The following is a 13,490-nucleotide window of genomic DNA, read 5'->3' as shown; positions in this document are numbered from 1 at the left end:
GCCAGTAAATTTCCCTCAGTTTTTAGAAAGCACATGCAGTACAATGTACCAACCAGGATTTCAAAATGATAGCATGTTACAATGCATCTGAACAGCAATATGCAAACAGTAGAAATAGAAAATAAATGAGCAACTTCACACTATAAAAATGAAACAAGGCACTTTCAATAACTGTACACAAAGCTGAAATGAACATAAACATTTATCTCCTAGACTCCAGGACACTTCTGTAAAAAGTGAAATAGTAAAGACACTACATAATTCTTTCTCCTAACTCTACTTACAAAAGAAATTCACCAATTAAACTTGGCACAAAAGAGTTTAATTATCATAAAGTGCATCACTTGGCTAAATATAAAGAAAATCGGCTATAATACAGTATAACAACAATTTCACATACAGAGAAATAAAAATGCAATGCCAGGAGCCAAGTCAGTTAGAAACTTTGCAGTATATATGGCTTTTGATTTTGTTTTCTTTTTAATATAACTCTCTATCTGCTTAGAATCTGTATTTTCGAAGGAATATGCCTTGATTAGCTAAAAGAGGTAGTGTTCTGACAGAGGCTAACTCACTGAATCTACAGTATATATTTAAGATAAAGATTATATGGAAAATAAACAAGTATAACATGTTAATAATCTGTGACACTTAATAGTATCCTGATATTAACAAATCAGCTTTTAAAATCAAGGCTATTTTATCATTTTAGCTATGTGATGACAGCTCTTTCAAATACTTTTCCTTTGGTCTTAGACAGTCACCTTTTAAAAAATGGAATTGCCTTCAAATAAGCCATTTTTATTTAGTGATGGTGAACATATCAACATCTAAAACTCAGTTCGTGTTTCCCTTTACTATGATGTTCACTGATTTAAACCATTAATGAAATCACAACACATCAGAGATACAAAGAAGTCTACATCACCTGGGTAGTAACATGCAATTAATTTCCATTTGATTAATATAATTGAGGATTTAAAACACTCATACATTAATTTTGAGCAACTTATAAGTAAAACATCATAATAATTTATACACAGTACTTAAGTGTGGACTTTGACAACAGAATTCTAACAAGATTATTTTCAGTGTATTCAATACAATGTTGGAAAAATACAAATAAAAGCAGCAGTGAATATATTTCTTATCCCAATAACTTAAAAGACTTTATGTAAACTTTATACATGTGCACTCTTGCTCTGGTCTGTAAATTTTTTACAGTCCTTTTTTTTCTTTTTAAATAGTATTTACTATTCTATTCTAAATCTGCTGAACCATCAAAATGGAAGGACCTGCTCATGATATATTAATCTTCTTCAGCATCATATGCCACTTCTGCTACTTCTATTTCTGATATGACATTTTCAGGTTCACTACTTGAGCACGGTTTATTATCAGCTCTGCAAAAAAAAAAGAGAAACATACAAATGAAGGGACTGGATGGATTTCACTTTACCTTTAAAAACTGTTTACACTGGAAAGAAATTTTAAATACTTACTATAAAAGTACTTACTATAAATGAATATTTAAATATTCAATCAGAAATATAATACTTATAAATAAGTTATTATTGCCAGGCAACACCTTTGGGGATATTTTTTAACTCTTTCAGCTTTCCAAAGTATCATTTACCAATAAAAAGCTTGTTTCTAATTTACCAACATAAAATTTGTTCTCATGATTATAGCTCAACTATTGCCATGAAACTATAAACAATTACATTGGATTTGTATGCAATAAAAATGCTCTGTGCTTTAAAATATGTTACCTTTTCATCATTCCTATGAGGTAGGCAGGATGGTTGCTATTACTGCATCATACTTGAATTAACCGAGTCAGAGCCCAGTTAATTCAGCCACAGTTTCATAGTAAGCAACGAGAAAACTTACACCTAATACCGAAGACACATTTTTAGGGAGCGCCTATAAATACCTATAGTCCTTCTCTGTTAGCTCAGCAGATTCATCAAATAACAGACTTCATAAGAAAAACCTCTATAGAGTCTGAAGAACACTTTTCCCAATTATTCAAAGGATCAGCCTGTAATAAACTAAATATTATATACCTAGATTCTTCATCCAGGACATCTTGATCAACCTCGAGTGCAGAGGACTCCACCTTTAGGATCTGTCCTCTTTCTGCTCCTGACACATACAGTGACTCTTCAGGTTCTAAAGACAAAGTTCTAAAAGTATGTTATAATAACACATTAATTTCTATGAATAAAACAGGTAGATGTTTATTATTGTGAATACATGTAGCTTTAGGAGTCTTCAGTTGTTAAATCTTAAGTAGTCACATGGCTAATGAATAGCTTACTTGGGAGTCAACAGAAAAATCAGTAGGAATTATGATTTTTAGCATCAACTCAGTATGTGCTAATAAGAAGGCAAACTAGAGTTTTTCTTTTCTTTCTTTTTTTTTTTTTTGTGGGTTTTGGCCAGGGCTGGGTTTGAACCCACCACCTCTGGCATATGGGGCTGGTGCCCTACTCCTTTGAGTCACAGGCACTGCCCAAACTAGAGCTTTTCTATGTGAATAGGAGGCATACATGCCTACAGACTAAGATATCAATTAAGTAGAATAGTGAGATTCTATTGAATGCTGGTTGTTTATTGAATAATAATTTAACAATGATCACAATGAATGTTTATCTTGTCGAACAGCTAGAGGCTTATGTTTCCTATTCTTCCTTATGTTTCCCATCCTCCAAACGTTCAGTTTCCCCATAACCATAACACAATCTTCCCAATCTGCTAGGAAGTATCAGAGAGTTTATAACTTTCAGAATCAGAAATTTCTAATTTATATGAAAATATAAAGAACATTTAGCCCAGAGTATTAAGAGTTTAATTAGACTAAAAATGAGCATCATAACACACACCTGAGTCTGTTCTCTAACGTGTCTATATGAAGTTCCTTCTCACTGAGCTGTTTCTTTAGCGATTCTACTTCCTTTTGTTTTTCCAGGAGTTCTTTCTGTAAGCGGTAGTTAGTCTCTTCTAAAGTTTCACAGAAAGCCTAAAAATATAGACCAAACACATGCAGAAAAAGTATGAATTATTACCCATGCAGTATCTTTCTAAAGAGCATTACTGGTGAGTCAAGGAACACAGATAATCAAAATAATACATATCCAACCCCCAGGATTTGTTCTCTACTGTTACCATTTTAGGCCACACTATCTTGGCTTTCTTAGTCCCCATCCACCAGGGTGACTTAAAATGAGTCCTTTTTAAGAATTATTACAGTAATAAGCTAGTATGCTTGAAGAGAGTATGTAATATCCCTGTAGCATAGAATTAGGACAAGAATAACCAGTACCTTCTCTTTGGTTTCTGTTCTCCGCAGTCTATTTTTGCCTACTCCTACTCCTACAGGATTACGCTTGCACACTGTGGCCCTGATTCCATTAGCCTTAGCTCAGTAGACACGCTACTGTAACAGCGGCTTCCTTGTTAGCACCTGCAACACTGCTTGGCCCTGGCCTCTCCTTTCACCTTATTCACTCAACAGTGACATTCTATCTTTATACCTAAAAAGCCAAACACAGCTGAAATAAAGATTAGAACAATAAACAAAATCATACTATAACCATGAATGATGCCGTGAAAATATTTTGGTCACCTTGATCAAAACAGCTTTCTGTGCTGCTGATCAATTTTCAAAAACTGTTTTTAGTTATGATCCAGTGATAGTTACCCACCACTCCTTGTGTCCTCTGTGACTATTTTAAACCCTTACCTGCACACCCTTCAAATATGCTACACTATGTTACTATTGCTGTTTCCAAGCCCACCAGATCATCTTGAATCCTATACCAAGGGGGGGAAAACCCTGACTCTTCAGAATCCTAACTATATTTCCCTTCTATTCTTGTCTCTAAGAACATGTGACTCTTCCAGTTTAGATCTATCTCTTTGGAAGTTTGCTCTATCCCTTTTACTCCATCTCAAATTTTCAACCTTTCTGACCTCTTCTGGTCCCTATACTGAATAAACTTACTTTAAGTTTATAAGAGAAATCCTAAAAATATTTCTATATAAGAATAAAATCCTTCTATCACAGGTCTCTCTAGTTGCTAACTCATTTTCTTCCTTACTCATAAACTCCATGAAAAAGTTTGTCATCCAAATTTGGCCAACATGATGCCATTGACTTCCAATTGTTTTTGTTAACCTCCAGCCCAGACCTTTCCTGATTACATAGGCATTATTCAAATACTTACTGCTCCTCTTCAATGGGCTATACCAATAGCATGTCAAATAAAAAATGTCCTCAAGGGAACATCTGCTGGGCTAATCCTCGAGCTCCCAGGCCAGCCTGTTAGATCGTTCCATTTCCCTATTTTCTATGGCTCAAGGCAATCCAGGGTTTTTTGCTTTCTCATACCTCATCATCGATTCTTGTGCTTGTCAGTTACTTTCTATCCCTATTTCTACCGCCATAAGTTCTTAACTAAATTACAACATCGGTAAACCAACTGGTTTACCTATGTTCACTTTGGTACTCTTCCAATACAAACTGTTTTGAAAACCAGACCTGATTATGTTACCTGTGATTCAACACTGCCTAAAGGACAAGGCCGAGTAGCTCACCTGGGCACATGAGGTGCATTATGCACACACTTTTCACTCCAGATTCACAGCTTGCTCCACTGCCTGTGCCTTCACACACTCCATGTTCCAACCAAACTACTTTCAGTTTCTCACCTGTCTTTGTAAAGATGGGATCTATATGGTATGTCTCATTCTGTGCCTTGCTACCTAACCACACATAATGACAAGACACACATTCCTACATTTAAAAGTCTGGATATATTCACATAGAGAAAAACAAAATAAATTGACAATGAATAAATTCCATTAATAATACTATGGTGGAGTAAACTAAAGCCTCTAACTATAAAATACCTTGTTAAAATCCCCACTTTTAAAACAGCTGTGTGAATAAGAAACAAATGTAAATCTCAGGGGTCAAAAGTGAAGAGAAATTAAAACAAGCACCATGAGCATGCACACTGACTCCAGAGTCGCAGGGAGCGGAAGAGAAGCTTGACTCTTGGGTTGGAATACCATGAGCCAGGTAAATTTGGGGCTATTAACAAAATAAATGATATACTGAGGCTAAAGCAAGGGCTGGAAAGAGCTAAACCAATAACAAAAGTACACAGATATAAATCAGGAAAGACTGCTTCAATCTGGATTCCAGGTGTGAGAGGTAAAGTGTCTCCTGAAGAATCTAAGCCATGAGCCAAGACATCATGTGAATTTTAGGGAGAATAATAGAGTCGAAGGCAGGCAAAAATAAACACATACCTAGATACATGATAGTGAAAACGCAAATGTCAAAAGCAAAAAGAAAATGCCTATATTTATTTATTTATTTCAGACAGAATCTTGCTCTTTCTAGCTATGATCATAGCTCACTGCTCATGGGTTCAAGTGATTCTCCTGCCTCAGCCTCCCAAGTAGCTGGGACTAAAGGCACACACCACCACAAGTGGATAATTTTTCTATTTTCTGTGATGGGGTCTCATCTCTTGCTCAGGCTGGTCTCAAACTCCTGGCTGCAATCCTCCTGCCTCAGCCTCTCAGAGTGCTAGGATTATAGGCATGAGCCACTGTGCGGGGCCTCAAATAGAAAAAATCTAACACACTAGGAAGAAAAAACAATTTACTATAAAAAGACAGAAATGCACTGAGAGTAGATGTCACACATCAGTACATGTCAAAGGCAGCGCTAAATGCATCAAAGCACTGAGAAAAATAACTATCAAGGTAGAATTCTAAACTCACATTAAATCGCACTTCAAGAATGACAGCAAGATTAAAAGAAATTCAAACACTGAAGACCTAAACATTACCAACACCTTAACTGAAAGGACTAGTAAAGTAGTACTTTTAAGGTTATATTAACCAGTTTGATGTAAGCATTCTAAATTGCATATAAAATCAGCACATTGTACTCCATGAATGCACTAATGTACACAGTTATGATTTAATAAAAAAATTTTTTTTAAAAATAAGTTAGCTGAATCCCAAAGGAAAGAAGGAATGGTGAAGAATGAAAGTGGCAAATGGGTAAATCAAAAGAAGCTTGACTGGGCGGCTCCTATGGCTCAAGGAGTAGGGCGCCAGCCCCATATACCGGAGGTGGTGGGTTCAAGCCCAACCCCAGCCAAAACTGCAAAAAAAATAAAAACAAAACAGAAAAACCGAAGCTTGACTACATGAAACATCACAATGGCCATCTCTGGAGAGGGCTATAGACAAGTTGATTGAACAAAAGACAGTGACTACAGAACTTAGAAACTTAGCAGAGAAAAAAGGAAAGAAAGAAAATGCACTAAATAAAATGAAAGGGAAAAGAGAAGAAATGAAGAAAGCAGCATTTAAAAAAGCAAAGTAAATAAAAAACACAAAGTAAAGTGGTAGAAATAAATACAAATATATTGGTTCTACCTACCTACCTACCTACCTACCTATCTCAGAGTAAGTAACCTTACCAGGTTACAAACACAGATGAGAAACATACCTATCAGGAAACAGGCAAACGTTTGCTCCTCTTTCCTCACCAACAGTTATAGTTTTTGTACAGAGTTGGCAGAATGCAATTCAAGGTGAAAAACATTGTAAGTCACAAAGAGTCACTACATAATAGTAAAAGAGGGTGGCGCCTGTGGCTCAGTGGGTCGGACACCGGCACCATATACCCAGGGTGGTGGGTTCGAACCCAGCCCCAGCCAAACTGCAACAAAAAAATAGCTCGGCATTCTGGCGGGTGCCTGTAGTCCCAGCTACTCAGGAGGCTGAGGCAAGAGAATTGCTTAAGCCCAGGAGTTGGAGGCTGCTGTGAGCTGTGATGCCACAGCATTCTACTGAGGGTGATAGAGTGAGACTCTGTCTCTAAAAAAAAAAAAAAAAGAAAAGAAAAAAAAATAGTAAAAGGAATAACTTACCAGGAATCTTTCAACTACATAATTACAAGGGGAAATTTAGCAAATCCAAAGCATAAAGGGTAAATACAATATAGTACTGTTGGTAATTAATGGATTAAACAGAAAAAAAATCAGTTAAGATTTAAAAGATTTTAACAATAGAATTAATGAACTTAATCAGTGTCACAGAAAACAATCTCTGAAAAAAACTGCAAATAGAAAAAAAGGTTAATATAAAAAAATGCTTAAAAATGTAAGAGCATTCTAAATGTATGTAGCAAAGAAGATACTATAAAGAACATTACAAAATATAAATGATAATGATAACACTATTAAAATCTGTAACATGAAATTTAAGCAGAATTCAAAGAAAGGTACTGGAAACAAATGTAAAAGGATCCAACTCAAGAAGTCAAAAAGAATAGACTAAAACCAAGTATAAGAAAAAAATAAAGACAAAAGAACTTACAATCAAAAGAGCAAAAAATAGTTTTTTGAAAAAAGTATTAAAATACACTTACTCCAAGAAAAGAACAGTAAAAACAATGGTGAGGTTAAAAGTAGATTTATAATTAAAGCTATGTTGAGAGATTTTTAAAAAATCATATGAGACAACTAAGAACAGTCTTACCGATGCATTTTAAAACCTATGCAAGGTCGTCAATTTCTAGAAAAATACAAATTATCAGAATTGATCCTTCTCTAATAAATAATTTGAATAAAGTAATTAAAGGAATAGAATAAGTCATGAAAAATTTACTTGTAAACTAAACACATTAACTAAAGAAAATACCATATCCAAATTGTTTTACAGGGAAGTTCCAATAAATGTTAAAGGAACAAACAATACTTGTCTTATTCAAATGGTTCTGGACAACAGAAAAAGACAATTCCTCAATTTATAAATTGATCTGAACTTGATGCAAGTCCAACAAGGGCACTAAAAACAGTAAAATATTATAGATGAAAAAATTCTAAATAAAATCATTATAATCTAAATCCAGCAATTAAAACAAAAACATACTGAATATGTGTTATAAATCAGTGTTATCATTTGAAAACCTATGAATGTAATTTGCCACATTAACAGATTAAAGGAAAAAAAAAACATATGATCATCTTTTAGATACAAGCAAAAACATTAATCATATACACACATACACAAAACAAACACACACACTTCCCTCTACAACCTCTTAGCAACACAGGAAATAGAAGAGAATTCCTTTACCCTAAAAACAAAGATAATAAACAAAAATCATAACCCCCAATTACCACCAGCCTACAGAAAACACCATATCCAGTGGTGAAATATAAGATCATTTCCTTTAAAGTTAAGAAGAGAGAAAACAGATCTCTACTATAATGACTTCACTTTAACTCCAAAGATCATAGCAAGTAGAATAATACAGGAAAATAAAATGAAGGATATTAAGCATTAGAAAGGAAAAAACATACTGTTAATATTGTAGATAATACAAAATAGAAAATCCAAAAGGATCTACAAAGTAATGAGATTTCAGCAAGGATATAACATACAAATCAATACACAAAAATCAATAATACCTCAGTAACAATTTAAAATGTAATAAAAATACTAATTATGATATCAACAAAAATAAGAATAAATTCTATGGCTTTCCTTAGAAATTTAAGAAAAAAAAAATCTCAACTTCTATTTAAAAACTTGAAAAATGTCCTTTATAAGCATAGATCTATTGATAGGAATATTCAATACTATAAAGACAATGCTTCTCAAAATTAATCCATAAATGTGTAATAATTCCAAACAAAAGGCAACAGGATTTTTTCATGGAACTCCTAAGCTGATAAGACTCATATGAAAAAGTGAATAGCCAACATGACAGAAGAATAAGGGAACCTTTGCTCTACCAGATATCAAGACTATTTACAAAATCCTAGTGACCTACAGTCTCAGCAGAAGGGTAAAGAAAGAGACGACTGAAAAAAAATTGAATGACCACAAAGAGACCCATTCCTACTGAATGATTTAGGATAAAAGAATTCTTAGTGATGAAAGGATGAACTTCTCAATAAATGATGTTGGGATAACTGGTCATCCATACAGAAAAGTTCATCAATTGTTCAAAGCTAAAGTTTAAACGTATTAGAAGGAAATGAGGAAAGTACCTTTCCTTTATGTCCTGGGGTAAAGGAAAGAAAATAAAACCATAGAAAATGTTAAACAAAGGATACGAACAGGAAATTTACATCAAAGAAGTATCAAATAGCTACTAAGCATACAAAAGATGTCTGAGCTAGCTGTCAATCAAGAAAATTAGGCTAAAATAACGGTAAGATTCTACTTTATAACCCATCAGGCTGACAAAAATTAAAGGGTTGACAATACTAAGTATTACTGGTGAAATGGAATGATAGGAAATATATTGTTGGTAAAAGTATAAAGTAATAAAACAAATTTGGGGAGTAATTTAAGTATATGTAATAAAGTAGAATGTATAAACTTAATACTACTTTGGTGATTCATTTAAATCAGTGGTACTAAACCCAGGGTGATTTTAAATTTACATGATATTATTATTAATAATAATGTTAATCAAAGGAGAACTTGTGATATGTATAATTTTCTTCTGTGACAGAGAACAAGCTGCTCCATCAGCACTGGAAAAATTGCTAGTAAATGAAACTCAAAATATAGTTGCACTACTTACTAGAACTCACATTGCATTCTTCACCTGTCTTTCTGGGTTTCACACATTTAGAAACAAGAAAATGAAGTTCTTAACTATAGAACAACTGAAGATCAAAATTTAAGTGAATGAATGGTTTAAGGATTTTAGCTATAATTATTTGTACTCATAATTCATGTTTTTATAAAATTTAAAATCATAATTCATTTCTAGTTATAAGCTGTTCATTAATGCTAGTATAGTAAGATCTCATTTTTTCCCTAGTATTTTCTCTTCATACAAGCATTTGAATTACCCCCAATGAAGATAGCCTAAATTTATATCCTTAACCTTTTCCCTCTCTTTTAGGACAGGTATGTGACAAGATAGAAATGACTACCTTGAGAGGGGGCAAGAAGAAGGAGGTTAAAGATTTACTGGACAGAGGCTTCATTATCCTTTGAATAAGCTTAATTTTATATTCCAAGGGATGGAGGTTGATCAGTCATCTTAGAATTTTTCTTAAAGTGAGAAGCTGCTTATGTAAGTCTGCAGACGAATGAGATACATATCTTGTAAGGTCATTGTAAACTTTATTTTAAAAGAGAAGAACTAGTATGGAATTTTTTCAAATTTACTGCACAAATAAACCCTTATTTTCAGGTTTAGTTGCAGGAAAACATATTTATTTTAGAGAAAAATTCCATATTAGTTTGTTGAGTGTATAAACTTAGTACTACTTTGGTAATTTATTTAAATCAGTGGTTGGAACCAGAGGTGATTTTAAACTTACATAATATTTGACAATGTTTGGAGACATTTTTGACTGTCATAACTAGGGAGTGCTATACTAGTGTCTAGTAGGTAGAGGCCTGGAATGCTGCTAAATATCTACAGTGCACAGGCCAGTCCTCTATGTAGCCCCCTGCCACCAGGGAATTACTAGCTCTAAATGTCAACAGGCTGAGAAACCATGACTCAAATCAAGTCCCTTCTTCCGCTACTCAGTCATAATACCTGACACACACTAAATAGGGCATATTTTGAACGAAGAGATACTAAAAGATACTCAATTTGTTTTTACAAAGAGAAAAATGTAAACATTAAAAATAAACTAACAGCAGTCTTTAGGAAGAAAGAATTCTATATGATAAAATGGTGGCCAAACAGCAAAATAAATCTCAGATGGCTGAGTGGACAAAAAGACATATTTTGTTAGGCCAGTTTTTAATTTTTAATAGAATTTTAATGCCTTCGGAAAGGGCATGCCTTCTCTATTTTGCCATTGTACATATAGGCTATTTTTTATAATCCTCAAATCAATTTCAGTCTTTGCGTTCTGATCCTTATTCTAGATCATTCTATAAGTCCATTATTCTTGGGCTCGTGCCTGTGGCTCAAATGGCTAGGGTGCCAGCCACATACATGGGAGCTGGTGGGTCTGAATCCAGCTGGGCCTGCCAAACAATAACGACAACTACAACCAAGGAAATAATAATAATAATAATAATTATTATTATAATGGCTCGGTTCTTGTAGCTCAGCGAGTAGGGTGCCAGCCACATATACCAGAATTGGTGGGTTCAAATCCAGCTCGGGCCTGCCAAATAACAATGACAAGTACAACCAAAAAATAGCTGGGTGTTGCGGCGGGTGCCCGTAGTCCCAGCTACTTAGGAGGCTGAGGCAAGAGAATCACTTAAGCCCAAAAGTTACAGGTTGCTCTGAGCTGTGATGCCCCAGCATTCTGAGACTCTGTCTCTAAAAAAAAAAAAAGTCTATTATTCTCATTAAATAAATATTCTGAAATATATCCAAGTTAGCAAAAATACATATTTCTGAATAAAACAGAATTTTTTAAGATTGTCAGCAAAACTTCATAATAGCAACCAAGTTGTCCATACAGTAGTATACACGATGTCAGGTTCACTAATGAGAAAGCTTATGTGAAACAGATCAGTGATAATCCTGAATAATTTGGTTTCATATGGAGACAGTTCACTTTAGTCTGCATACAGAGATGACAAGGTCCATACCTTTTATATTTGGTCACAGTTCAATCAGAGTAAAGTAGGCCATGAAAACCAACAGCTTTGCACATGGGAATTTAAGAGTTGAAAAGCATAATAACCATAATGAGAAATTAAAAAGAGGGGCTCAAGAGCAGATTTAACATGACAGAAAAACGAATCTGTAAATTTGAATATCAACAGAAGTTATCTAGTCTAAAGAATTGAAAAAAAAAATTAAAGAAAAACAGCACTTCAGAGACGTGTGGTACAACATGAAGGGCACAAAGATACCAGTGAGAGTCCTAGGAGAAGGGAGAGAGGAAGGAACTGGAAAAATACGTAAAAATTAAGAGCTAACAAATTTTCAGGTTTGCTGTAGAATATTAATCTGCCATGTCCAAGAAACTCAATGAAGCCAAAGGGTGAAAAACCAAGGAGATCCACATCTCAGTGTACATCATAATCACAGCAAGAGCAAAATGGTTTATCATGTCAATGGAAACAATACAACAACTGGTTGATTTTTGACCAGAAACAATATAGGCCAGAAGGCAGTGGAATGACACAAAGTACAAGAAGAAAAAATCACCTGCTAGCAAAATTATTTTTCAAAAATGCACACTGTCAGATAAGCAAAGACTGAGAATTTGTTAACCTGCCTTACTAGAAAGACCCAGACTCTGAGGCTGAAGTGATACCAGATGATCTATAGGAAGAAATGAAGATGGTCAGAAACAGTAAATGTGCAGTAAGTAAAGAGTCGATGAAATACTTTGTCCTCATAAGATTACATAAAGAAATTATTACACTGAATTGTTGGGTTTATAACATATTGTGTGTGTGTCTAACAGCAGCAATACAAAGTAGGGGAGAGGAAAGGACATACAGTGGACAGAAGCTTGTATTTTACTGGAATGAAACACTATTACTCCTAAATAGATCATAAAGATGCATAATGCAATATCTAGAGAAAGCACTAAAAATAACTAAGAAGTAAAAAATTCTACAGAGGAATCACAAAGAGATATGTATTCATTTCACATGATTAATAGGCTGTGAAGTAGGAAGAAGACGGAAACAGATGAGACAAACAGGAAATGAACAGCAAAATGGCACATGTAAAAGCTGGAGGTCAGAATGAATAAAAGACCAAGACCCCACTACATGCTATGCACAGAGACAAATCTTAGACTGAAAAACACTAACAGATTAAAAGGACAGAAAAACATACCATGCAAATGGTAACCTTAATAGAGTTGTAGTAAATAAAACAACATCAAACTGCCGTAAACATAGATAAATAGATCAGTGGACTAGAGTTAAGAGTCCAGAAATAAACCCTTCTTGTTATGGTCATCTGATGTGAAAGGTGCCAACAATAATGAAATAAAGGGAATGGAGAAATATTAAGATATCTATAGGAGACTCTTACCACACAGGTAAGAAAGTTAACATGAAATGGATCGTAAACCTAAATGTAAGAGCTAAAACCATAAAATTACTAGAAAAAAATGTATGGGAAAATTTTTGTGACCTTGGGTTAGGCAAAGCACTCTTATAATGTAAAATCAAAAGTATAAGCCATAAAAACAGTAAAATGAACCTCATTAAAATTAAAAACTTTTGCATTTCAAAAAATGCCATTAAGAGGATGAAAAGACACACATAGACTAGGAGAAAGTATCTGCAAATGAGCTGGGCTCAGTGACTCACTCCTATAATCCTTGCACTCTGGGAAAATGGAATTGCATTCCAGAGGGTGGAATGCTTGAGCTCAGGAGTTTGAGACCAGTCTGAGCAAGAGCGAGATGCCATCTCTGAAAAGTAGCTGAGCATTGTGGCGGGTGCCTACAGTCCCAGCTACTGGGGAGGCTGAGATAATA

At 34.4% G+C, this 13,490-nt stretch overlaps 1 protein-coding gene across 1 annotated transcript in view; it reads right to left on the bottom strand.

Moving 5' to 3' along the window:
• Positions 1-785: 785 nt before the first annotated feature.
• The window catches only part of SNX16 (sorting nexin 16), a 39,163-nt gene continuing 26,458 nt past the window's right edge, over positions 786-13,490 (bottom strand). The window contains exons 6-8 of the mRNA XM_023518404.1: positions 2,889-3,025; positions 2,070-2,189; positions 786-1,403 (exon numbers count right to left, since the gene is read on the bottom strand). Of these exons, the coding sequence (XP_023374172.1) occupies positions 1,310-1,403; positions 2,070-2,189; positions 2,889-3,025 (351 nt within the window). The 3' untranslated portion in view covers positions 786-1,309. The remainder of the gene's footprint in view (positions 1,404-2,069; positions 2,190-2,888; positions 3,026-13,490) is intronic.

The sequence above is a fragment of the Otolemur garnettii genome, unplaced genomic scaffold, assembly GCF_000181295.1.
Source record: "Otolemur garnettii isolate 467f Iridium unplaced genomic scaffold, OtoGar3 scaffold00004, whole genome shotgun sequence".
NCBI lineage: Eukaryota > Metazoa > Chordata > Mammalia > Primates > Galagidae > Otolemur > Otolemur garnettii.
Note: the sequence above shows the minus strand (reverse complement) of the source record. Positions and strands in the feature narration are given on the sequence as shown.